The sequence below is a fragment of the Triturus cristatus genome, chromosome 9 (genome assembly GCF_964204655.1).
Source record: "Triturus cristatus chromosome 9, aTriCri1.1, whole genome shotgun sequence".
Lineage (NCBI taxonomy): Eukaryota > Metazoa > Chordata > Amphibia > Caudata > Salamandridae > Triturus > Triturus cristatus.
This window is the reverse complement of record NC_140592.1, coordinates 1,106,949,092-1,106,975,112: the sequence shown is the minus strand read 5'-3', so window position 1 is coordinate 1,106,975,112 and position 26,021 is coordinate 1,106,949,092. Positions and strand designations below refer to the sequence as shown.

The 26,021-nt window shown below is 45.5% G+C and overlaps 1 protein-coding gene across 1 annotated transcript in view; it reads left to right on the top strand.

Annotated features, from left to right (window-relative positions):
- KLHDC1 (kelch domain containing 1) overlaps positions 1-26,021 on the top strand; it is a 1,365,548-nt gene that overhangs the window by 49,782 nt on the left and 1,289,745 nt on the right. Inside the window, exon 2 of the mRNA XM_085627012.1 lies at positions 2,505-2,575. Within this exon, the coding sequence (XP_085483138.1) occupies positions 2,505-2,575 (71 nt within the window). The remainder of the gene's footprint in view (positions 1-2,504; positions 2,576-26,021) is intronic.

The window sequence follows — 26,021 nt, the reverse complement described above, 5'->3', positions numbered from 1 at the left end:
TCACTATTGAAAGGTTATCTGTCCCATAGGATAGAATGGTAAGTACTGGGTAACATTTTACAAGTATATCTTCCCATTTGGACAAGATAGAGAATCGAGTTTAGTATGCGTGAACTCTGATTGTAGAAATTGATCTTTTAGTAAAGATGATTTTTATGTTCTGTGTTTGAAAATACCACTTTGAGTAAGTATGTATTTTCTTGCTTAGCCATCCTGTGTGCCTCTGCTGGGTTGTGGATTGACTGTCTGGCTTTGGAGTGACAGGGGCTGGGGATGTGCATTCTCTTCAGACAGCCACTGGGGGTCGGGGGCCGAGGTGTGTCCTGACTTTCCTGGATGAGTCAGGGCTGAGCTAAATAGACCTGGGCTGCATTTAGAGTAGTGGGAAGAGATTTCCTTGCACCTGAATGGGCCTGGTCTGCCTTGGACAATGCTGTCTCCAGGAAGCTGGGCCAGAGAGGACCAAACTGGTTTGGACTGAGCACAGACACTCTCTGCCCAAGAGTACAAAGAGAAACCGAGTATAAATATTGGGTCCCAGACCTCAGAACTTTAGAAGTGGCTGGGACCAAGAGACCTGCCAAGAAAAAGATCTGGAAGAACTGCCAGGAGGAGTACTTCCCCTTTGCTGTGTTGTTGTTTTGCTTGGTTGGCCTGCAGTTGCTGCTTCTGCCTTCAGCAGTGAAAGGACTGGACTGAAATTTCTTTGCTTGTTGCTGAGTATCTCCAAGGACTTGAAATAGAGCTTGCCTCCTGTTCCCGAAGTCTCAGGGACAGCAAAGACTTAACTTACCTCTGGGTACTGCCTCTGGAACCGTGGGTTTCAGTTGCCATAGAGGGGTAAAGCAGCCAACACAGTCACCAACACCGCTGCTGGCTCTGTGTACTGAAGGCACCGCCGCACTTTGCACCGCAACCCTGGTCTCACGATGATGACCACCTCCGCCACCGAGCTGCTGTTTGCACCGCAACCTGTGGGCACTGCACTCCGCAATGCCTCGCATCACTCTGCCACCTTGGTCTCACCGACGAGGTCGCTGCCCGCTGACCTGAAACACCTGTGTTTGCACCGTGGATTGGGGGCCCCGCTCGTAAGTCACACGATGCACTGCCTCGTCCCACACCGCAGTCTGGGCCGACCCACGCCAGCTCCCATCAACCGGCACTGCCGCTTGCACCGTGACCTGTCAGCACCGCTTCAAGAACCGCCCCACTTCGCATCGCAGCCCTGGTCTCACTGATGCCTCTGGACAACCGTCACGAGCCGCTGCCTGCACCGCAACTTGAGGGCTCCATACGTCGCACCACTACGCTTCACATCGCAACCGCGACAGGTACTGCGACCGGCCCGCACCAAAGCGATCGGCCGCAACCTAAGGTACTGTTTATGAGTCTGCTGACACGGACGCCGATCCGCACCGACAAGGTCGGCTGGAACTGTTGGATTCTGTTGTTTTCAGCACAGCTGTAGCCCCAGAACGGAACTAACAACTTCAAGGAACTATATTTTTGAGTCCTCCTTGCAAAGTGCATAATTTGAATTACTGTATGTTGGTCTTTTATCGTTTTGGTCTTGTTTGCACAGATAAATATTTTTTATTATTCTAAAACTGGTGTGGTGTCCTTTTGTAGTGGTTTCACTGTATTACTGTGTATTATGTGCAAATGCTTTACACATTACCTCTGAGATAAGCCTGACTGCTCGTGCCAAGCTACCAAGGGGGTGAGTTGGGGTTATTTCAGTATATCCTCCTTATCCTGACTAGGAAGAAGGGTCCCTACTTGGACAGGGTTACAACCTGGCAACTAGAGACTCTCATTCCTAACATTTTTTTTAAATATGTTTTTATTGGCACGTCAAAATGTACAGATATTGTTTACATTTCACAAATAATTCTGTATTGTTGTCACTTCCTCTTGCATACGCTTATACGCATACATGTCCATGCCATTTTTTATTTTTTATTTGTTTCAGTTTATATTCCCCTTCCCACCATGAACCATCTGCTTAGCTTCTTTTTCTTCTGAAACGGTATTGGCACCAATAATCACTGCAAAGGTTCCCTCGGGGTCTCCCACCCTGTGATAATATTGAGTTTCAGAAGGACGGTCTGCCAGTATTCATCGATATCCGGGCAACTCCATATCATGTGTAGGAAGTCTGCCGGTTGCCCCCTACATCTAGGTCACTCCATCCAGCAAGGGCTCCGGATATATGGATTGCAGCCTACTGGGACCCAGGTATACTTTCACTATTAAGTTTCTCAATCCTACGTTGTATCGGCTCCTGTAACTTCCTATAATTCTTGTTAAAAAAAACAGAATATCGACTCAAGCAATGCACATTAGTCATCTGCCTCTGCCATGTCTAAGCAACCTCTCTTAGGTAACTTGTCACATTAGTTGTCATTGTAAAAACTTGGGGAATAGTCTCACACATGTTTAGTTTCAATACTTTTCAGTACATGCTTACAATAATTGACCATTTGAATTTTTTGTTTTAGACTATTGAAGAAAATGAGGTGTATTTGCCCAATGATGAAGTGTGGGTGTATGACATAGATTGCGGATTGTGGTAAGCTTTTTTCTTGTTTACTTTTTTAAAATCATTCTTATTTTGGAGATTTGTTTTAAGTATAGGTGTTGAGTGGGTTACGTTATTTAGATAAACTGCAGCCTTAGAAGTTAGCATTTTTCTGTATATCGTCATAATGAGTGGTTACCATTCCCTTATCCCCTTGTTGCATGTCAGAAAGAAATTGTGACTTTAACATATTGCACACAAGCTTTACTTTTTTTTTGAGTTTTTACAAAATATAACTAAAAGTCACAGCTTGTGCATTAATATGCAGTAAAATAAATCAGGGGCACAAGCATATACAAACATTAAGAACACTTTTTTGACATTTATTTATTGGGGGTACAGAACATGCAAGATTGTTAACAGAGTTTAGAGGGGTGAGGCCAGAGAATCAGGGCTTCGTGGAGGAGGGTGTAGGTATGGTTTGACTACTGAGAGAGGATCTATATGAGGCCCAGATGTCCTGGGTGGGCAGAAGGGTGCGATATCTCTGCATATGTTTTGCCCATGTCTTGACAGTAAGCAGCGTCTTTCAGTCCATTTGTTTTTTTTTAACAGACTTCGATTTTGCATCTAAACTATGGCTACACATCTTATTGCAAGTACAAAGAAAGGATGGAAGCACGTTGCTGACATCCAGCGGGTGAGGGCTGAGGCGTCCCCGAACAAGGGAACTGGGATGAGGGCACATGGGGGAGTCCAAAGGATCTCCACAGTGGCTGAAAAGCCTTTTTGTCAATATTTAACAAGAGCAGGGCTGCACCAAGACATGTAGAAAATCTGCCTCAACCATGCTACATCTCAATAGCTTAATGCTACCAGTTCAGTGAATTTAGGGGTGTATAGTAATACTTGTGTAAATATTTGAAATGTATCAATTTATGTTTGTAATTGAGTGGGGTATTTTTCACAGGTCCACAAAAGTATGCCCATGTCTTATAAGGTAGCTGGTAGCCCAGAGGGGCCTCCCATTTGCTTCTGGCTTCAGAGAGTGCACTCAGTAAACTGGGGACAAAGCCAGAGTTCAATTAGGCGATGGTGTGGCCCATATCTGCCCGGTTAATATAAGTAGTAAGGAGCGATATCGCTGGTGGTGCTTCAGGGAAAGATGGGAACCCTGCCTTGGCCGCCGAGCATTGGCCTAAGATAGCAATAGGGAGCTATCAGCGTTGAGCTGCGACGAGTACAGAGCTTATGCCTTGAAATGAAAGTACCTTTCTCAAATAGGACTCCCATTGTCATCAGGCCTGACTGCTGCAAAAGACCTTTAATGATCTTGTCTGTTGTAGGTGGAAATCTCAGGTTGTCTGCTAGAAGCAGTAGGAGTGAATATGGTTGTTCCATTTTCAAGCCCTTCGCAAGGTCCTACCATGCTCGTAGCGAGAACATCAACATACTGATGACCTATATGCGGGGGAGCACAGACCCATCCCAGATTGATTGTGTCTGAGCGATCGTAAACTCCACACTGACATGCATTGATGTAGTCCTGTTCATGGCACAGTATTTCAAATAGTGAGCTTCTGCTACTAGGTAATAGGTGTGAAAATCAGGCAGTTAGAGACCACCAAACTGAAGTGGTCTCATTAGGACATCACAGCATACACGTGGCTGTCCTCCCTGTCAAACCAACCACAAGAGGACTTGGCATAATTGTGGAAAACAGGAGAGGTAGTTAAACAGGGAGGTTTGCGATTAAATTTAAAAATGTTGGTAGGACCTACCATCTTGATAAGGGAGATCTCTCCCCCCCTGATTCGGGAAAGCGGGAACCAACATTCTATAGACATTTTTGTTTTATCAAATGCTGTTCCAAAATAACTACGGATCAGCTCGTCATAATTTAGAGAGACCTAAACTCCTAAATAGCGTACACCATGTGGGCTTCAGTGCAAAGGATACTTCGGAGTGGGTGAGGTGGGAAAATCAGGGAGTGGAACTAACTCCGATTTTTCCGATTTATCTGCAGCCCTGAGTATTCCCCATAGCAGATTATATCTTGGATAATGGGGGAGGGATTAACCTCCAGGCGCTGAATGTACAGTATCCTGTCGTCCCCATATAACTAGATTATTAACGATCTGTTACAGAGGCAGAGACCGCTGTGAGGGTGCACCTCCATGACATAACAGGCTAGCGGTTTAATGGCAAGTTCAAATATCAGGGGAGAGGGGACAGCCCTGATGCCTGCCTCTTCTAATTTCTAATTCTTTAGAGTATAATTTATTCACACAGACTCTTGCCGTGGGGCCTGTGAATAATAGTTGGATAAGTGACAGAAAAGAGTTCCATAGACCCAGTCTATGAATTGTTTACATCAGGAATGTCCATTCAAGCTAATCCAACACTTTCTCAGCGTCCGGGAGGACCATTACTGATGGGAGCTGTCGGTTCACTCTATAATATAGCTATTAAGGTGTGGAGACTGAACGCAGTAGAATGTTGTGAGATGAAACCGTATTGATCCTGAAGCACCTGAAATTACATTAAGGGTTGTAAACGTTGCGCGAGAATTTCACCCAAAATGTTATGGTCAGTATTGAGTAACAACAAGGGTCTGTACGAGGAACATATGGTGGGATCTTTGTGTGGTTTTAGTAATATTGTAATAGTCTCCTTCATGGTGGAGGGTTGGAGACTACACCTCTCAATCGCCACAGTGTACATGTCCAGAAGCCTTGCTGCAAGAATTTATTGATATGCTTTATAAAACATTAACTGGTAGACCATTGCTACCTGGGGTCTTGCTGCTTGCAAGACTCATGAAGCATTTTCTATGTCTTCTAGTGCTAAGGGTGCAGTCGGTACCATCCTGACGTCACCATCAAACCAGGTCAGCATAACCTGAACCAAATAATCTGAGATGTCAGCCTGTTCTCTGCATCGTCTTTGGGTTTATATGCACTCACAGAAGCGCAGGAATTCACTCAAATGAGGAACAGGTTCAACATGACATAAATTCATTCACAGTTAATATAAGTAATGCGGTCAGAGAATCCATCACTCTTCGCAGTCCAGGCAAGAGTTTTTACCTAGTCTACTGCCTTCCCCAAATGCACGCACCCAAGCTCCTCATCCCAAATATAGGACTTTGCGGTCTGCCTCCTCTCTGTATTCCTGTAATGTAACGTAGAGTTCTGCTAAGAGATGTGAGAAAGTGCCCTCTTTCTACATGGTTGCCCCCACTTTTTGCTGAAGTGCTAATGTACTTTGACTGAGTTTACCCTGGGCTCCTGCTAATCAGGTACCCAGGGCCTATGTTCTTTCCCTAAAACTGCATTGAAGCCTAAACCCAATTGGCATCTCTGGCCACAGATCAGCCCCTGGTAAATGGTACCCAGGGCACTGTGACCAGAGAAGGCCTCGAAGGGCTGCAGCACTTATTGTGCCACCCTTAGAGGTCCTGTAACACTACACTCCCACACTGCCTTTGTAGGCTGCATGTTTTGGTGCAGAACAAAGTGAAGAGTCGACATGACACACATCACTGTGTGCCATGCCTGCAACCCACTGCCCTGGCATAGGTCAGTCACCCTTTTTCAATAGAAGGGGGGTTCCTAGAGGTCAGATGGGTAGACAGGGGAAGTAGGGAACAACAAAAGTCAAAGAAAAGAAACAGAACCCACTGTCTACACTAAACTGATATCACTATGCCCAATACATGGGTCAGGTATATAGAAAAAAGCCAGAGGCCAGGACAGACTCGGATAGGTAAAAAAGACAAAAAGGATATAACAAGACACAGTTTATTTCAGTGACAATAATCAAAAAATGATACTCATTGCATAAAGGATAAACAATATAGCATACATTCAATTTTATACAATAACAAAAGTCAATAGGTCAGTCACCCCTCTAGCTGGGTGCACTATACCAGTGGTGAGGGTAGAGGTGCATGAGTCCTGTACCCCTACAGTGTCTCAGTCCATTCTTAGAAATTGTAAGTGCAGTGCTGCCATTAAGAGTATATGGTGCTGGGAGTTTGTTCTTATGAACTCCACAGCACCATAATAGTTTCACTGAAAACTGAGAAGTTTAGTATCAAACTTCTCAGCACATTACACCCACACTGATGACAGTGTGGGATTTAATGAAAAAAGCACACAGAGGGCATCTTAGAGATGCCCTCTGAAAACGAACCTACTACTAGTGTCCAGGCTGAGTAGCTGCTTTCAGCTGCCACCACCAGAAAGGTTTCTGGACCCCTGGAGCGAGAGGAAAAAGAAGTGAGGAAGAGAGGTGTGCCCACCTCTTCCAACTCCACCCCTCAGGTAGGGGAGGCGAGGTAAAGCACAACTCTCAGTCCACGCCATCTTGCAGATGGAGGGACTCGGCCAACCAGGGACAGGCTTATGCCCCCCTCCCCCTGTAGGGCGGCATAATAGGGTGTGTACCCACTCCAGGGAAGGGACCCATTGGTCCCTGCCTTTTACCTACCTCAGGGGTGTGGAATTTAATAAAATATCCACTTGTCCATGGGGCAGGTTGCTTCATAAATCTACTTGTCCTGTAACAAATTCCACTTGCCCCCTTGGTGCCTAGTAGTACAGCGACAAATTATGGCAACAATCTCATTATATAAGAGCCTCTCTGATTATGCGAAGGCTCGTACCATAGTAGTGTTTGAACACTTGCAATCCCCTTATATTGCCACATTTCTGCAGATCTTCATACTGGGGCTGAAGGTAGTGGTAAGGTAGTTCCAGGGTTAGAATGCCCTTTTGAGTCTGGGCAAACCTACTAACATGCATGTTTTTAGGAGTTTCAATAACTCTTCTCTAATCTTTTCCCATACTGAGAAATGTTGAAAATGTACTCCTGACAATGGCAGACATAAACCTCTTCCAGAGTTGGGAAAAAAGTGGTTGGAGGGAAAGTGAACTTGCAAACACTCAGATTTTCGCATGAGCAAATCTACACATGCAAATTTGCTCATTCTAAAATGCAGTTCTTAAATATTTTTTAGGAGTATTTTTTCTTTTCCTACTTCTCTTAATTCTTGGGAATTCACAAAAGCCGTATAGTTTAACGTAATGCAAGGACATATACCAGGGGTGCCCTTTTGAGACTTTCTTTAATAATTGTGCCCCTAATTTGGTCTGGCGTTGACTGTGACCTTTTGTGTTTATTAAAATGCTGTCTCTCTGTATCGGCTGGCTTCACTGTGAGTGACAGCATTTTTCTCTTTCACAAGGAGCATATCTGCACACAAAGTAGTTTTGTTCAGTACCAGTAACTACTGTGGCAGTGTGTGCTTTCTGAGACCCAAAAAATGTTTTGCTCTTGCCAATGTTTGTTATAATGGTGAGGACCCAGCAGCTCCCACACCAATAAGGTTTTAAAAAAGAATGCCAAATCAAGTCACACACTGACAAAACTAAAAAGCTGGCTGCCAATTTCAGCCCTACTGGCTTTACCAATGCTAGTTTGTTTCCCATAATCTTATTGAAACTGGTTGCACTGACTTTCCATTATGAATATTTTTTAGAAATACTAGCATGCATCAACACCTGTTACTCAATGATGCTGCAAAGAAATGGTACCTGAAATTACCGAAATGTTTTTTTCCTGATTTTCATTTTTTTTAATGAACTTTTTATTTTGAAAGCAAAGAATCCTCAATCTTGCTTTCAAGCTTCTGGGAATATTTGCATCAAATCAGAGAGCATTCTGGGAGCATTATAAATAGCCTTATATTGCTAAACTTTGAAAACGTGTGTACACATTTTTATACTGGAACCACTGTCAGTAGTGCAGTCGGAGCTTACAACATTTACTTAGAGCGCTCACCCCAATAATAAAGGCTTTCAATTAATGAACCATAAATGCAAGTTTGGACAGCATTAAACATATGGGCAAAAATATTAAATTAACTGCAGACGGTGCCCTTCTCTGATCCATAATGGTGTACTGCAAACTGGCAGCCAAAGGGTTTGTGCTGCCGGGAGTTGGGCCTACTTGTCCCAAGGACAAAGTACACATGAAAACGTGTTGCCCTTGACCCCAGACAATATGCGTCGGGCTATAGGAATTCCACATCCGTGCAAACCTGAAACGCCCCTAAATCCAGTATTTAGGGGCACCCCTGAACCTTGCTTCCTCAGACAAGAAGAAACTACAAGAAGAAGAAGAAGAATGACCGAACAGCCGTGAAGCAGCTAACAAGACGCCCACTGACATGGCCCCAGTCCTACCGCCTGTCTCAACCTCGAACCTGCTCCTGTGAAATCCTGGTGTGTCCTGCAGCCAGCAACCTCGAAAACCCCGGAGGACCTGCCTGTCTTTAACCTCAAAGACATTGTCTCCGGTGAACACCGGATTTGTTCATCTGCATCCTCTGACCTTGGCCGGAAACCGCAAACCCGCACCACTCTGCACCCGCCGTCCACGGCCCGAACTCGAGTGGGCAAACACCACAAGGAGGTCACACTGGCGATCCTGACCGAGATCTGGCGACCCCTGACCTGCCCCAAGCCTCCAACCGACGCCAGCTGTCTAAATCCATAAGGCCCCCCTAACCGCGACCAGGAGCTGGTAAGAAGATCCGACCCCAAAAGGCAAGCCAACGGTGCCTAACCAACCCCTAACTTCCCAGCTTACCTCTCGAAGTGGTGGTTGCACCCAGAAGACCTTCTTCCCCAAGCCTGCAGTGTATTTGCAAACCGGAGGTTCCCCATAGAAAACAACAAGGCGCCCGACGTCGAAACAGCACCCTGCACCCGTCCGCCCTAGTGCCGCTGAGGGTGCACCTTTGGTGCTACTTTGTTTCCCCATTTGCCCTGAGCTAAAGTCCAGGAGCTTTGCACCCACACACAAGTGGCCTGCTCGTCAGCAGCCACGAACCGGAGGCCCCCTATCCCCCATTGGATAACATTGTGCCTCAGCCCTCTGCACCCGGCCGCCCTAGTGCCGCTGAGGGTGTAAGAAGAGCGCATCCTTCACCCTGGGGAAGCCCTGAGTCTAACCCCAGAACCTCCACTCTCACTACCAAATACTTACCTCAAAACCAATAACACTATTTTCCCCCACATTGACTGTTTTTCTGTGAAAAGTTTCCAAGTGTGGAGTTTGAGAAACTAAAGAAACTCTTTAAAATTGCATACTCTAGCAAAAACGATTTTACTTACCTGTTTCCAGGAAATGTCCCAGAGTAGTATCTAGGTATACTACTCTGTGTAAGCCTAGTAATCTCAAAAGTTACTTACCTGCTATTTTACTAAAAAGCCTATTCAAGTCTATGTACTGCATTTACTAATTCTTGCATTTCTCTGCATCCATACTGTAAATCAAACCAAAGTGCATTTACAATTATCATTCAAACTGTATTCCAATTGCATTACTACTGTAAAGTATTTATTGCTTATCTGTGCCAGGCTTGCTTGGTTATAGAAATTAAAATAACTAAAAGAATATTTTTATACAAAAACAATTGGTCTGAAGTTCAGTCTCTGATTGTGTGAATTAATTTGCTGACTGAGTGTGTACAACAAATGCTTAACACAGTCCTCTGATACTGCTTTACTGCTCGACCACACTACCACAAATAGAGAGTGAGGTGCTACCTAACTTTACCTCTGCCTACCTTTGGGGTTCCAGTGGACTCTGTGCACACTATACCTCACTTTGGTATGGTATATACAGAGTCCGCTTCCTACATTGGTGGTTCAGTGGTGGAATATACAACTTTGCATTTGTTGGACTACTTGGATACCACCTGATCACACAACAGTACTCTTAAATTGTCTTATTTTATGTTTTATTTTACAAAGTTTTATATAGCACGAACTTGACCAGAATCGGGTATTGGAGCGCTTTACATAGCACCAGTTGCATTACATGAGGACACATTCATTTTTTTTTTTGTTAGGCACGGGGAGATTAAGTGATTTGCCCAGAATCACAGGATGTTCAGCGTCATTGCCGAGACTCGAACCCGGTTCCCCAGATTCGAGGTTGACCGCCCTAGCCGTTAGGCCAACTCCTCTCCCCTTAAGAATTCTGAATTTTTCAAATTGTCATTTTTGCAAAATTACTAAAAGTCTTGTTAGCGCCTTGGTTAAGTCCCTTTAGAATTTTAGAAAAATAAAAAGTCACTGTAGTTAGGGTTCGAGGGGTTAGGCATGTTTTTTTTTTAACTGTCTCAAAACAAGAACCCAGCTGTTAGTGAAAATAACTACAATGACAAAGAGGATTTGGTTGAGGAGCTGACCTCACCCCTTACCATTACTTGTCTTTCAAGGAGGTAAGGTCCCTATGTAAACTTAAAAACATAGCCATGGGTCCCCATCACATCAAACAAAAGCTCCAGGAGCTGTTGGCTGGGTATGCTAAGGACCACCCATCTGAAAACGGTGAAGACCAGTCAGATGGAGAGGGAGGGGAAGGGGATGACCTGGTAGATCAACCCCCTCCACTTCCTAGGGAGAAAAGGGCCCAGGTACCCTTGACTCCAAGAATCAACCTCTCAGTACCTAGATCTCACACAGGTGGATCAGGCCCTACTGAGGACATTGAGGACAGCCTCAATGAGGAGGAAAGCCTTTTATTAAGGCTCTCCAAAAGACTGGATCTAGAGACCAGGTTGCTGACTCTAGAAAGAGAGAGAGCAGATATGGGACTAGCACCCATCAATGGTGGCAGCAATTTACTTAATAAGGATAAAGAGCAATTTTATGATCCTATAATCCCCAAAGGGAATGTCCCTAAATATGAAGAGAGTGATGATATCACAACATGGTTCACAGCCTTTGAGAGGGCTTGTGAAATGAGAAAATTAAGAGATACCACTCACTTTTTGAATATTATTCAAGAAACTAACATCAAATGGTACACCAATACTTTGTTCTGCACCATTGATGTAACTTCACTATACACTTCCATTCCACACGACCTCGGCATGGAAGCCATCGAATTTTTTCTGTTACAATCTTCTATCCCTGAAGACCTTAAAGTATTTTTACTTGAATTACTACACTTTACACTTTATCACAGCTATTTTCGTTACAACAACAGATACTATCTTCAATTGAATGGCACATCGATGGGCAATTGTGCAGCCCCCAGCTACGCACAGTTGTTCATGCACAAGTTTGAGCTTGACCACATTCTCAACAACATAGAGTGGAAACCACGCATGTTATTATTCTTACGTTACATTGATGACATTTTTTTAATTTGGAAATGTTCTGAACATCTACTAAAAACTGCTATTGAGGTTCTCAATGGGATCAATGATCGTTTGAAATTCACGTATAACATTCATAGTGATTCCATCAACTATTTGGATGTACTGCTGTACATCAAGGAGGGTCGAATTGAGACTACTTTATACAGGAAGAGCACTGATAGGAATAATTTGTTACATTTTTCAAGCTTCCATCAGCCTTCTCTGAAGCAACACCTACCATATTCTCAATTTTTGAGAGTTAAAAGAATCATCTCTGAACCGACACAATTGCTACAAGAGAATTTGAACATGGAAAAACGTTTCATTGACCGAGGATATCCAAAAGAAACTTTAATTTCTACTTTGGAAAAGGTTCGAATCAAATCTAGATCTCAATTACTAAAGATTTGTGACACCAAGAAGTCCACGTCACGTTCAGTTATAGTCACCAAATTTTCCACGGAGAGTTTCAACATTAAGAAAATCATTTTGAAACATTGGCCAATGTTACAGATCGAACCAGACTTCAAGGATACATTTCTGGAGAAACCTCTCTTTGCATATGAGAGGAGTAAGAATTTAATGGAACTTTTGCATCCTCAACTTACCATTGATTCAGTTTCATCTTACAAAGGTACCATACCTTGTCATAACTGTGGGCATTGTAATAGCATCATCAGAGGAAATTCAACTCAACATCCCACACAAGGTTTTAACATCAAGCTACATGTCACAGCGACATGTGACTCAAAGAACCTTGTATACATGCTAAAATGCCCATGCGGCCTCGTATACATTGGCAAAACTGAGAGGAAAATAAAAGTGTGTCTAACAGAACATAAAAGTAACATTCGCAACAAAAACATCAAGTCAACGGTAGCGATGCACTTTTTATCCAAGAGTCACAACATCAGCCAATTGAGGTTTTTGGTTTGTGAAATGGTTCCAATCAGAGAAAACAGAGACAACCGCAAATATCTTTTACAGAGAGAAACAGCATGGATTTATAAAATGAATGCCTTGGTCCTACACAGACTCAATGACCGCGTTGAACTTAGTTGCTTTTTGTAACTTTTGCTCTGTGTATTCTGGTCTCGTGAACTTATTTTGATCTTTGTGTCTATTTTACTACATTGGATTATCTGTATTTATTAGTGTTATTTCATGCAACTTTTCACAACTTCACTCCACTTATTATTATCTTCTTTTCCTTCATTACGTTTTTCTGTGGATTTTTCTTTTTTCAGCCTTCCATAACAAGAAATTTCTTTTTTTCTTAAATAACTTTATTTGTTTCCAACTTAGTTAAATCGTTTTTCATTTATATTCTTCTCCTTTAATTTGTTTGCTTATCTTCCATTTATCTTCAGTACTTTTTATTATTTTTCAAACATTTTAACCTTTTGTTATTACTTTGTCATCCGTTTCATTAATCTCCGCATATACAGCATCTATGTCATTTCATGAATACCATCACAAGATGGCTGACCTTTTTTCCAATGTTATTTGGTCCTATCTTACTTTTTATTACCCGGCTTGTGATATTTGAAGGCATGTCCTTTCTCACTTTCACTAACTGACCCACCCGTTGGAGCAGGATTGTAGCATACACGCTGACTTTCACTGTACGTTGTAACTTCGGTTACTTAGAATTTCTAATCTACCAGGTATGTCTCGCTATCACATGGTTTTATCTTTTTTATGCACCGGGGAACAGCACCGCTCCGTGGCTTAAGGTTCAACTAGTCACGCTTCACACGCTTGACTTTACAGCACTTTTTTCCTTAAATCCTTGTGGCACCGTTGTTTTTAATCACGTGAGGTCTTGGTTTGTTTTCTATAACTATTGTATACCTGATTTAACATTAATTTGTTCTTGATCCTCGCGGCACCGTTGTTTTAATTACCCCTCTTCATTTTTATTCTTTTCACAACAAATCGCCATCCTGCAAGGTTTCGTTTTTGAATGGTTTCTTCTGTTATCTCACGTTCTTTGTAGTCACTTATCCTTTTTTGATCAGTTTCTAACTCACCAGATATTAATTTAATTATCTACATGACGCAACAGGTCGACACATCTCTCCTTTTTGTGTTTTTCTTAGGACTACTCCTGATGAAGGGTTATGTAAAACCCGAAATGCATTGAGTATACTTTACGAGTCCTTGGCTTGATTACTTTGATGAATTTTGTATCCCGTGAATAAAACGAGGAACATGATAACAATGAACAACTCGTCAGTTTACCTTTGAGTTTGAACAGTGCTCATTCTGCCACTTCGTTGCAATTTCGGCTGTGCTTAGAGGGACACTACTCAACTCGATTAGTGCATTCTTTACTTAAAAGTGAAGAAGTCACACTGAGGGCACTCATTTGGGAACTGGTCTCTAGTAACTGCAGAGACAGACTCCTGACCCTTTCTGGGGCAGATGCTGGGTCTTATGACCTCATGAAGAGAAATCTGATTGAGGGATTTGGACTCACAACTGAGGAATACAGAATTAGATTCAGGGGGGCTCACAAAACCCAAAACCAATCCTGGATTAACTTTGTAGACTACTCAGTTAAAACACTAGATGGTTGGTTAACTGACACAATGTGCATGATTTCAATGGACTTTACAATCTGTTTATGAAAGAACATATTTTAAGTAATTGCACTAAAGAAAAGTTACATCAGCATTTGGTAGACCTATGTCTAAATTCTCCCCAAGAATTGGGAAAGAAGACAGACCACTGGGTCAAGACAAGGGTGTCAAAACAACCACTGGGGCTGACCAAAAGAAAGGGGTTACAAAACTTCCCCAGGGAAAAGGTGGTGATAATCCCCAAGATAAAAAGCCAGAGTCTTAAAAGGGTCCCAAAAACCTGCACAGGGCGGTGGTTCCCAAAACTCTTCTGAGTCCATTAATAAGTACAGGGGAAAGAACTTTGATCCTTTAAAGGCCTGGTGTAACAATTGTCAGAAGTTGGGACACTTAACTGGAGAGGCTGCTTGCCCAAACAAGAAGGCTTCTAGTCCTACAACAGCTACTCCTGGGATAGCAAGTTTCCAGATGGGATCAACAGTGTGCCAAGAGAAAATCAGGTTGCACATTGGCCACTAACTCCTGAGGCTTGAGCCGGGTGACACCTATTGCGTGATTTGCACATTTAGAATTGCACTATGTTCTTGAAGCCTCGTTTTCATCCATTTAAAAAAAAAAAAAATGTTTTACCTTGCTGTTATTTTAAAGTTGCTGAATTGTTTTGGGGAGGTCGGGCTTGCTTCGTGGGGGCGCTGAGGTTCGGGTGGCTTCCGGGTGTGTTTGGAGCAGCGGGACCACCATTTTGGGGGCAGGGAAGGTCAGTGGGTTAGTCCCTCCCCCTGACACTACATATGCACGGGCTGAGGCGACTGAGCAGCGGACGCGTGCAGCAGGAACGCCGCTGGCACGCCAAAGGAAAGCCCATCTGCGCCCATCAGTGACCCGGAGGCGGCCGGCGCCGGCCCCGCTGCTGGAGACTCCCCCCGTTATTGGTTAGCCCCTGCGCTACAGTGGGATGCAGCTTATGGCCATAGGCAGAAGAGTGAGCTGCCGCTCCCCCGTGCACACGCCCAAGGATTCCCGTCTCATGGTCTGCTCCCACTGCGGTGGGGTCTCCTCGAACACTAATACAGGGGTGATACGTGAAAGAGGGTCCACTGTCAATCCTGTTCTCTACGAGATTAAGCCGGATAGGGGGAAAGGCTATTTCAAGGCCCTGCATCTTAACACTCGTTTCCTAAACAAACATGCCCCCCATATCTACGATTTATTAGTTGACAATAGCCTGGATTTCCATTTTTGAATGGAAACAAGGCTCAAAGAAACATCAAATCCCACTATTGCCAAGGCCATTCCCCCTGGCTATTTGATGATCACAAAGGATCGGCCGGTGGGCTCTGGCGGAGGCATTGCCATCATTTTTAAGACCGCTAACAAACGGTTTGGTCTCCTCCCATTCCCGCCTTAAATGTGGGGGTCCCACAGGGCTCAAATCTCAGCCCTACACTTTTTAATCTTTATATGACCCCCTCAGCGTATTTGGCCGAAGCCCACGGAGCCAAAATTGCTTCCTACGCTGACGATACACAACTGCTGTTCACCTGTGATAAGTAGGCAGATTTTAGATGAGAAGTGATCAGCGACTGTCTTTCAGAGGTGTTCTCCTGGCTCCAGTTGCACCAACTTAAGTGTAATTGCGACAAATCAGAGATTATTCTTTTTGGCCTTCCCACAGACAATGTGTGGCGTAATTGGTGGCCCCAGGACATGTCTCCCCCTTCCTCCTCAGTCAAGACAGTTAAAAACCTAGGAGTCAGGTTGGAAGATAATTTTTCCATGAACTCCCAAATACAAGCTGTAGTGGGTACCTGTTTTGGAGTGCTCAAGATGCTCAAGCAGTTCTTACCCCTTCTGTTGGTAGCACATAGAAAAATTGTGGTCCAGGCTTTAATTACATATAGGCTGGTCTATGTTAACGTTCTTTATTTGGGAATCCCAGAATACCTGCTGACATGCTTACAGGTAGTCCGGAACTCAGCGGCCAGGGCAATATTTATGCTTGGTCCTAGAACACGTATTTACCCCCATCTTAAAGCCATGCATTGGCTCCCGATCCGCAAGAGGATAATTTTTAAAGCCATGGTTTTGGCCTTTAAATCACTCCATGGAACTGGGGCCCCGTACCTCAGGAAAAGAGTACAATTCTACCACCCGCTTCGTGCTCTGAGATCCGCTGCGCTCCAGCTAGCGTGTACCCCTAAATTTCTCCGCCCACAAATTGGCGTTTGCTCCTTTCAGGTGCAAGCAGCCCAACTCTGGAACAGTCTCCCTCTGGCACTCAGACTGACACAGGACCTCCTCACCTTTAGGTCATTGAAAACCTGGTTATTCCAGCAATAGCTCAATACTTACCTAGTTAAGAGCCCACAGTCAGTCACGCTCAGGTTGCCTAAGCGCCGGGACACTCAATTGAGTAGCCGTGCAGTCTATAAATTCCTAGTAACATAACAGTAACAGTAACAGTAACAAGCAGTTCTAGTTTCAGAAGGGGAATTTGAGTGTGCCACTGTAGCTGTGTGGCCTTCTTTCTTGCTTCGTCTATCAGAAAATACAGCTCCTACACAATGGCTCTACACCCGGCGAAGCATAGACTTTAACACAGCACCTTTAGAAAAGGGTTTTATTTTACAAAATGCAAGGACTCTCTCTTTCTTTAGAATAAGGCTTGGGGTTTTATTTTACACAATGCTCTCTAACAGACAGGCTTTCCCAGATGTCAAATGCACAAGATTCAAATACACAAAGAGATATATATGTTTATATGCAAGCAATAATAACACACTTGATAAATATAATGCATGAATAATACTGATGAATAAACAAGCAGCAAATTATATGAGATAATACTCAAGCATATATACTGGACGTCCCGCAAAAGATCAGAAAGATATATACACTGAATAGATCAAATGAGAACTTTAGAGGTCCACCTTGACTCACTCACACATCACAAAGACAACACATCAAATGATCACAGCCACTGGCTCACATCACAATGGCAATAATCAAAACTCAACACTTCACCTGGTGCTAAAACACTGCATCTTAGCCCACTTCTGACCGGGGGATTCACAGCCGGGGTTCAGAGCTCAGCAACCAGGTTATTCCGAAATAGAGGTGTCAGTCCTCGTTTGGATTCCAAATTCCCGGTCCCTGAGTCTGCAACCCTCAGCTTTAAACACACTAGAAGGTATGGGAAAGACCTCCCCCCCCCCCCCCCCCCCCCCCCCCATTCCCTCCCCCTAAAGGCCAGAGGAATCTTACCAGAACTGGCCAGGTTCCAAGCAAGCATTCCCATGGCAGGAAGGAGTTCTCACGTTCCCTACTCCAAATCTCGCATGCTCCAGCCTTTATCTTGACGAAGCTCACAAAGCCTTTCAGAGCACATAAACAATCCCTCACAAAAACAAAAAGACCTTGAAAGTGAATAACCCAAGCAACTTGTAAGCGCTGCTGTGCACGCAGAAAAGCTAAAGCAAGGCAAAGTCAGAAAACAAGATGACATGAGGCCATGTCAAAACCAATAGGAATAACTTCATAATTCTCATCAATGTACAACACAATGCACAACTGTGCACAACTGCTTATAGATTCATACACTTCGTCTCTCAATGTACAACACCAAGCACATGTGTGCATCACTGCCCACAACACTCTACTTCGAAACCAAAGAGTACATTCCACAACTCTCTCTCCCTTTCACGCTTTCAAACACACATCCCACTCCTTCTGCTCTTGGCAAGGCTGTCTACTCAGTGACCATTCCCACTGAAAGACTGCAAGATTACAAGAAAGAAGAGAAGCAAAGCATATGCAGGACCGTCGTACATCCAGGCTAGGATGAAATAACACACTAAAGTCAGTTAAAATAATGGTAGTCAAAGGTCATCACTGGGTGTCAAACCACAAGAGTGCCTCTAGCACTACACCACCCAACTTAAAAAATACTTCCAATCCCCTTGGAGTATTGGAACTAGGATAGAAGCTCAGGGGGATGCAGGTGCCAGTGTCACTATGGTGAGATACACACTGGTTTCCCCTGAGAAATACTTGATTGGGAGAACTTACCCAGTCACCAATGCTGACAATGTTACCACTAACCATGCAATGGCTATGGTGACATTAGCCTTGTGGGGGGTGGGGTATTACTGGCCTGAAATAGGTAGTGGTCTCTTCAAAGCTACCAGCTGCATGTCTGTTTGGCAATGACCTGGAAACCTCAGCATGGGCTACGGTTGAACTGAAAACCCATGCAGCAATGCTGGTATTCCTGAATTGGTGTGTGTAAAAACAAGAGCACAGAGCGGGAGACAGGGTGAAAAAGAAGTGTTGGGGCCTGAAAGTATGACCCAACCTTCCAAGAGGAAAAGTAAGAAGACTGGGGAACCAGCATCTGTACAGCAAAAGGATCAGGACCCCTCTCCTCAGGGAGAGGACTTGAACACCCCAGAGGGAACTGAGCCCATGGAGCTTGACCCATACCAGGTTGAACTCTTAGGCCCAGGGGGACCCTCTAGGGAAGCGCTGTGCCTTGGACAGCAGGACTGACCAACTCTTGAAAGCCTGAGTAAGCAAGCTGCTGCACAGAAAAGGGGATAAGTCAGTGGTACGCACAGAGTTTATTGGGGAGAGGGACTACTGTACACTGAGGCCAGAGAACCCAAACCTGGAGCCACTAGGAGAGTGGTAATGCCTCAAAAGTACAGGGGGTTTCTCCTAACTTTAGCTCATGACATCCCCCTAACTAGACATCTGGGCCAAACCAAGACTTGAGAAAGGCTAGTCAGCCACTTTTAATGGCCCCAGATGCACCAAAAAGTAAAGGAGTTTGTCAGCTCCTGTGTCACCTGTTAGGCCAGTGGCAAGACAGGTGGACCCTCAAAGGCCCCCTAATACCACTACCTGCGGTGGGGGTGCCCTTTGGAAGGGTAGGTGTGGACATAGTGGGTCCACTTGAACCTCCCACAGCATCAGGGAACAAATTCATTCTAGTGGTAGTGGGTCATGCCACTAGGTACCCTGAGGCAATTCCCATTAGGACTACTACAGCTCCTGCAGTAGCCAAGGCCCTCATTGGTGTCTAAACCAGAGTAGGGTTTCCTAAGGAGGTGGTTTCAGGCAGAGGTTCCAACTTCATGTCTACTTACCTAAGACACATGGTGAAAGAGTGTGGAGTGCAGTACTTTACTACACCCTATCACCCTCAAACCAATGGCCTTGTTGAGAGATTCAACAAGACATTAAAAGGCATGATTATGGGGCTCCCTGAAAAACTCAAAAGGAGATGGGATGTCCTCTTACCATGTCTGATTTTCGCTTACAGAGAGGTGCCTCAGAAGGGAGTAGGGTTTTCCCCCTTTGAACTTCTGTTTGGCCATCCTGTGAGGGGACCACTCTGTCTTATAAAAGAGGGTTAGGAGAAGCCTCTCCGTGAACCCAAACACGAATGTGTGGACTATGTGCTTGGCCTAAGCTCCAGAATGACTGAGTACATGGAAAAGGCATCCAAAAATCTTGAGACCAGCCAGGAGCTTCAGAAGCACTGGTATGACCAAAAAGCTGCACTGGTTGAATTTCAATCAGGGCAAAAGGTAGGGGTTTTGGAGCCAGTGGCACCAAGGGCTCTCCAGGACAGATGGAGTGTTCCTTACCCTATCCTAGAAAAAAAGAGTGAGGTTGCCTACTTGGTTGACCTGGGCACAAGCAGGACACCCAAATGGGTTATTCATGTGAACCGCTTGAAGCTCTACCATGACAGGGCTGACATCACCATGCTGATGGTGACTGATGAGGATCAGGAGACAGAGATTGAACCTCTCCCTGACGTCCTCTCATACAGCCCAAAAGATGGGTCAGTGGATAGAGTTGTCTTTTCAGACACCCTCTCTGTCCAACAGCAGACTGGTTGCAAGCAAGTATTGCAACAGTATGCTAAGCTCTTTTCCTCGACCCCTGGTCAGATAAACTGGTGTACCCATGATGTAGACACTGGTGACCATTCACCTGTCAAAAACAAAATCTTATCGACAGTCCGATCAAGTCAAGGAAAGCATCAGAGCCGAAGTCAGGAAGATGCTGGAGTTAGGGGTAAAGGAACCCTCTGAGAGCCCCTGGGCCAGCCCAGTGGTTCTAGTCCCCAAACCTCATCCACAGGGTGGAAAGAGAGAAATGAGGTTCTGTGTGGACTATAGAGGTCTCAACTCTGTCACCAAGACAGGTGCTCACCCTATTCCAAGAGCATATGAGATGATAGACAAATTGGGTGCAGCCCTTCGGTTTAAAGAATGCCCCTGCCACCTTCCAGAGGCTGGTAAATCAAGTCCTTGCTGGATTGGAGTCCTTTAGTGCAGCATATCTAGATGATATTGCTGTCTTTAGCTCCACCTGGCAGGATCACCTGATCCACATTGGGAAGGTTTTAAATGCCCTGCAAACTGCACGCCTAACTATCAAGGCATCCAAATGCCAGATATGGCAGGGAACTGTGGTGTACCTGGGCCAGCTTGTTGGTGGAGGCCAGGTACAAACCTTACAGCCCAAGATCCAGGCCATCCTGGTCTGGGCAGCTCCAACAACCCAAACCCAAGTCAGTGCATTCCTTGGCTTGCCTGGGTACTACAGGAGGTTTGTGAAGGGATATGGGACCATCGTGGCTCCCCTCACAGAACTCACCTCCAAGATGATGCCCAAAAAAGTAAACTGGAAAGTTAGTTTAAAAACGCTTTTGCCACCCTGAAAGAGGTTATGTGCTCAGAACCAATTCTCAAAGCTACAGACTATGCCAAGCAGTTCATTGTGCAGACTGATGCCTCTGAGCTAGGGATAGGAGCGGTCTTATCCCAGACCAGTGATGAAGGCCAAGACCAACCTATAAGCAGAAGGCTTCTCCCCAGGGGGCAGCGTTGGAGTGCCATTGAAAGGGAGGCCTTTGCTGTGGTGTGGTCCCTGAAGAAGCTGAGACCATACTTGTTTGGTACTCACTTCCTAGTTCAAACTGACCACAGACCTCTCAGATGGCTAATGCAAATGAAAGGTGAAAATCCTAAACTGTTGAGGTGGTCCATCTCCCTACAGGGAATGGACTTTGTAGTGGAACACAGACCTGGCACTGCCCATGCCAAAGCAGATGGACTTTCCAGGTTCTTCCACTTAGAAAATGAAGTCTCTCAAGGGAAAGGTTAGTCTCATCCGCTTTCGTGGGGGGTTGTGGGGGGGGGGGTTGGGGGGTGCTTGTGTGAGAAAGTGCGCTCTTTCTGCATGGTTTCCCCCCCACTTTTTGCTGATGTACTTTGACTGAGTGTGTCCTGGGCACCTGCTAATCAGGTACCCAGGGCCTATGTTCTTTCTCTACAACTGCATTGAAACCTAAACCCAATTGGCATCTCTGGCCACAGGTCAGCCCCTGGTAAATGGTACTGTGACCAGAGATGGCCTCTAAGGTCTGCAGCACTTATTGTGCCACCCTTAGAGGTCCTGTACCACTACACTCATACACTGCCTTTGCAGGCTGCGTGTTTTGGTGCAGAACAAAGTGAAGAGTCGACATGGCACACATCTCTAATTGGACAACTCGTATATAAAAAAACGGCAATTTACTTTCAAGGCAGCAAAAAGGAAAACATCGAGATTCTAGAGTAACGTTTACATGGGAGCAATGAACTCAATCTTTGTGAACAGTAACATATGCTAAGAAAAACATTCTGAATTTATTCACAACCTATGTATTCGAGCACAATGTTCGTTAGTAGTGGCAATTAAAAATTATGTTTGTTTTCGTTTTTCATTTATCACTGTGATTCACTTTTGAAAATGTTAGATTAGGGGGCCATTGATTGAAGTTGGGGTATAATTATCATCAATGTTTATGATTTCCGGTTCATGAGAATAGCTGCATAGTTGAAGTTTGGTGTACATACTGCTTTAAATAGTACACATGATTGGGTCACGGGGTGTGTTCTACGGTTTAAAGTAGATAGTGCACATGTGGGACGTGGAGATGAGTAAGGGAGCAGCAACGACGGTTGAAAACAACATGAAGAGGCGAATGTTTAGTCGTTTTTGATGTGTGGCACACTTTATGTAGAATGGGCACTGACGTATGAGTTTAGGTTTCGGGGTACAGTGTAAACATTTTTGGTACAGCAAGTAATAGGTAGAAGGGAGACTACAGGATCAGTTGATTGGTACATAGTTTTTTTCGGAGATGGGTGGTTTTACGTAGGATTTTGCAATAGTAGGTAATAGAAAATGAAAGGGTTTTCATTAGGTGCATTCACTTTGATGCTTTTTAACCTAAACCAGCATGTTTTGAATATTATAGCGGTACTAATTAGTTAAGAAGGGTACTTTGGCATGCAATAATTAAAATATTTACGGGTTCCATTTAATTTTGCGGATACCCCTGACGAAGGGCGTTAAAAGCCCGAAATGCATTGGGTCCAAATCACGATATCAACTAGAATGAATTGTTAAATCAGCCACAGCATTGATAAGCCCTGGATGGGCATTTTAATGTTGGATGAAAAGGAGTTATTACGAATTAACTCTGCCTTGGAAGTGAACAATTAAAAAATGACTGAAATTTTGGAACATTACAAATAAAAATATGGTTTAAACGAAAGAACGTGTGTCAAAATTGTGGTTTATGATGAGAAGAAGTATCTTATTTCAAGGCTGTGCACTGAGTGACGCGAAGGTTTGTGCCACATAATGTTGCACACATCTCTGTGTGCCATGCCTGCAACCCACTGCCCTGGCATAGGTCAGTCACCCCTCTAGCTCGGTGCACTATACCAGTGGTGAGGGTACAGGTGCATGAGCCCTGTACCCCTACAGTGTCTAAGTCTTTCTAGACATTGTAAGTGCAGTGCTGCCATTAAGAGTATATGGTGCTGTGAGTTTGTCATTACGAACTCCACAGCACCATAATGGCTACACTGAAAACTGAGAAGTTTGGTATCAAACTTCTCAGCACATTAAAGCCACACTGATGCCAGTGTGGGATTTAATGAAAAATGCACACAGAGGGCATCCTAGAGATGCCCCCTGAAAACTAACCTACCACTAGGTTCCAGTCTGAGTGGCTGCTTTCCGCAGCCACCACCATACATGTTTCTGGACCCCTGGGTCGAGAGCCTGCTGCTCTCTGGGGCCTGAAACAATGCACATTCTGGAACGAGGTGCCAAGCCTCCTCCCCCAGGATGGGCAGGGTTCACGAAGGGGAAGCTTCAAAGGCTTGCCACCTTTGTGAGCTTACCCAGGCCACTTGCTGCTCTCAGCAACTGGTCCCCACTGGTTCTGACCCCTTCTTTGGGCAGGAGAACTGGCAGGAAAAACAAGTGAGGAAGAGAGGTGTGCCCACCTCTGCCAACTCCACCGCTCAGGTGGGGGAGGCGAGCTGAAGCACAGCTCTCAGTCCACGCCATCTTGCAGATGGAGGGACTCAGCCAACCAGGGACAGGCTCATGCCCCTCTCCCCCTGGAGGGTGGCATAATAGGGGGTGTACCCACCCCAGGGAAGGGACCCATTGGTCCCTGCCTTTTACCTACCTGTAACGCCCCTAAATCTAGTATTTAGGGGCACCCCTGAACCTTGCTTCCTCAGACAAGAAGAAACTACAAGATGAAGGACCAAACAGCTGTGCAGCAGCTGACAAGAGGAAGACGCCCACTGACTTGGCCACAGCCCTACAGGCCTGTCTCTACCTCGAACCTGCTCCTGCGAAATCCCGGTGTGTCCTGCAGCCAGCAACCACGAAAGCACCAGAGGACCTGCCTATCTTCAACCTCAAAGACTTTGTCTCCCGTGAACACCGGATTTGTTCATCTGCAACCTCTGCCCTTAAACCGCAAATACGCACCACTCTGCACCCACCATCCATGGCCCGAGCTAGTGAGGGCAAACAACCCGAGGAGGTCACCTGACCCGAGATCCGGCAACCCCTGACCTGCCTCAAGCCTCTATCCGACGCCTGCAGTCGAAGGGCCATATGCATGAACACATTTTTCCATAGACATAGAATAGGCAAAACCCTTTGATGCATATGGCCCTAAATCCAGAAGCTGTTTGAACCTTCTGCATTTGCAAACTCGAGACTAGCCACATGTCCAAATGGGAGGGCATATAGTGCATAGGAGGTTAAAATGTATGTTTGTCTAATGTAGGGTGCAATGCTCTCCATGCGTCCACCAGTTCGCAAAGTTGTATTATATGGGCAATGGCTGAAGGGGGCATGGCTTGAGCAGCCATCATGGTGGATATGCATTGAGCAAGCTCCGCTTTTCACCCCGATTATCTGGCAACTGTCCTCCCAGAAGCCCTCAATTGCCGCTAATACACCTGCCTCCCCACATTCCCAGTCTATCCTGCTGCCATTACAGGCAAAATTGCTGCTGAGGAAGTCGAGGGTGAGGCACTGTGGCTGAAAATCGCTGAGGCCTGGGTTCGGGCTTGCAGCCCACGAGGTGTGGGTACCGGTAAGGCATCCCCGGGTGCAGATATGGAGTGGTGAGAAACGAGACTGCAGGTCTCTGTTGCCAGCTGTTTGCAGCAATCACGGGGTATGGTGAGCAGAGGAGCCCTTAGGATACAGCGTACCTGCATGACCCGGTAAGACCTGGCAACGTGAGTGGTGTTTCCAGAGTAGGGAGACAGGCTGCCAGGCTTGCCGCTGCACAGGGTGGTGGGGATCCCCAGCCCTCACCACGGCGATCAGTGTTTGATCAGATGAGGCTGTTCACGGAGGGGGCCCATTGCACTCAGGCCCAGCACTCAGAGCTGCCACTGTGCCCCCTGTACCCCATCTTCCTTGTGCGGTCTGCTGCTCACTGAGCTGGTAGGGACAAACTGACCCTCATTGAGGAGTGCTGCTATTGCCCATTAAATGCTTTGACTGCTGCCTGGTGAGGGGCGACCCTGCCTGTCTCAGTGTGCCTGTGATCTGCTGGGTCGTCTGCGCTGCCTGTTACTGACACAAATGGAACGTGGGTCCCTAAAGAAGAGACGGACAGGGCATTCCTTAAGAGGAGCACTGACTTCTACATTACTGGACGCTACTTTTGTACGTGCCTGCAGACCCTCCTTCATACATGACTGAGCCTGTTTTGTGATCGCTTGCTGGCTGCCACTTTTTCTATTGATATGAACAAGCTTGCAGGCTACCCATGGAGGCAGCTGCGACCTTACCTAACCTGTGCTACAGAAATTAATTGTGAGTGCTTGTTACTGCCCCTGCTGCCTCTTAAGGGGGTTGTTATCTTCTACATCGCCGAGGCTGCTCATGCTGCCTCGCCTGGTATCCACTTGGAGCTCCTTCGGTGACAGACACAACATGACCTGTTCCACCAGGTCCTACATTGCCTCTGAACTGATCTATGTGTGCAGTAGCTGTTACTGTGCTCCCGGATCCTTGGGGCTTCTTGTGCTGCCATATCCCTTGTGCTGTTGGGACCTGGTAAGCGGCCTCGAATTTGACCCGGACTGTGAAAGTAAGGAGACATCGGTCACCCATGCGCAGTCCCACAGGTTGCATCTTCGAGGTGCCCTTCGGATCATGACCAGCGGTTGAGTGGTGCTGGTTCCTCGGATGTTGCACCTCCCCAGCTCTCTTTTAGTGACAAACTTAACTCTGTTCTGGCTGTGGTGGAGAAGATTGATACTGCTCTGGAGACCACATGGCATCACTGGAA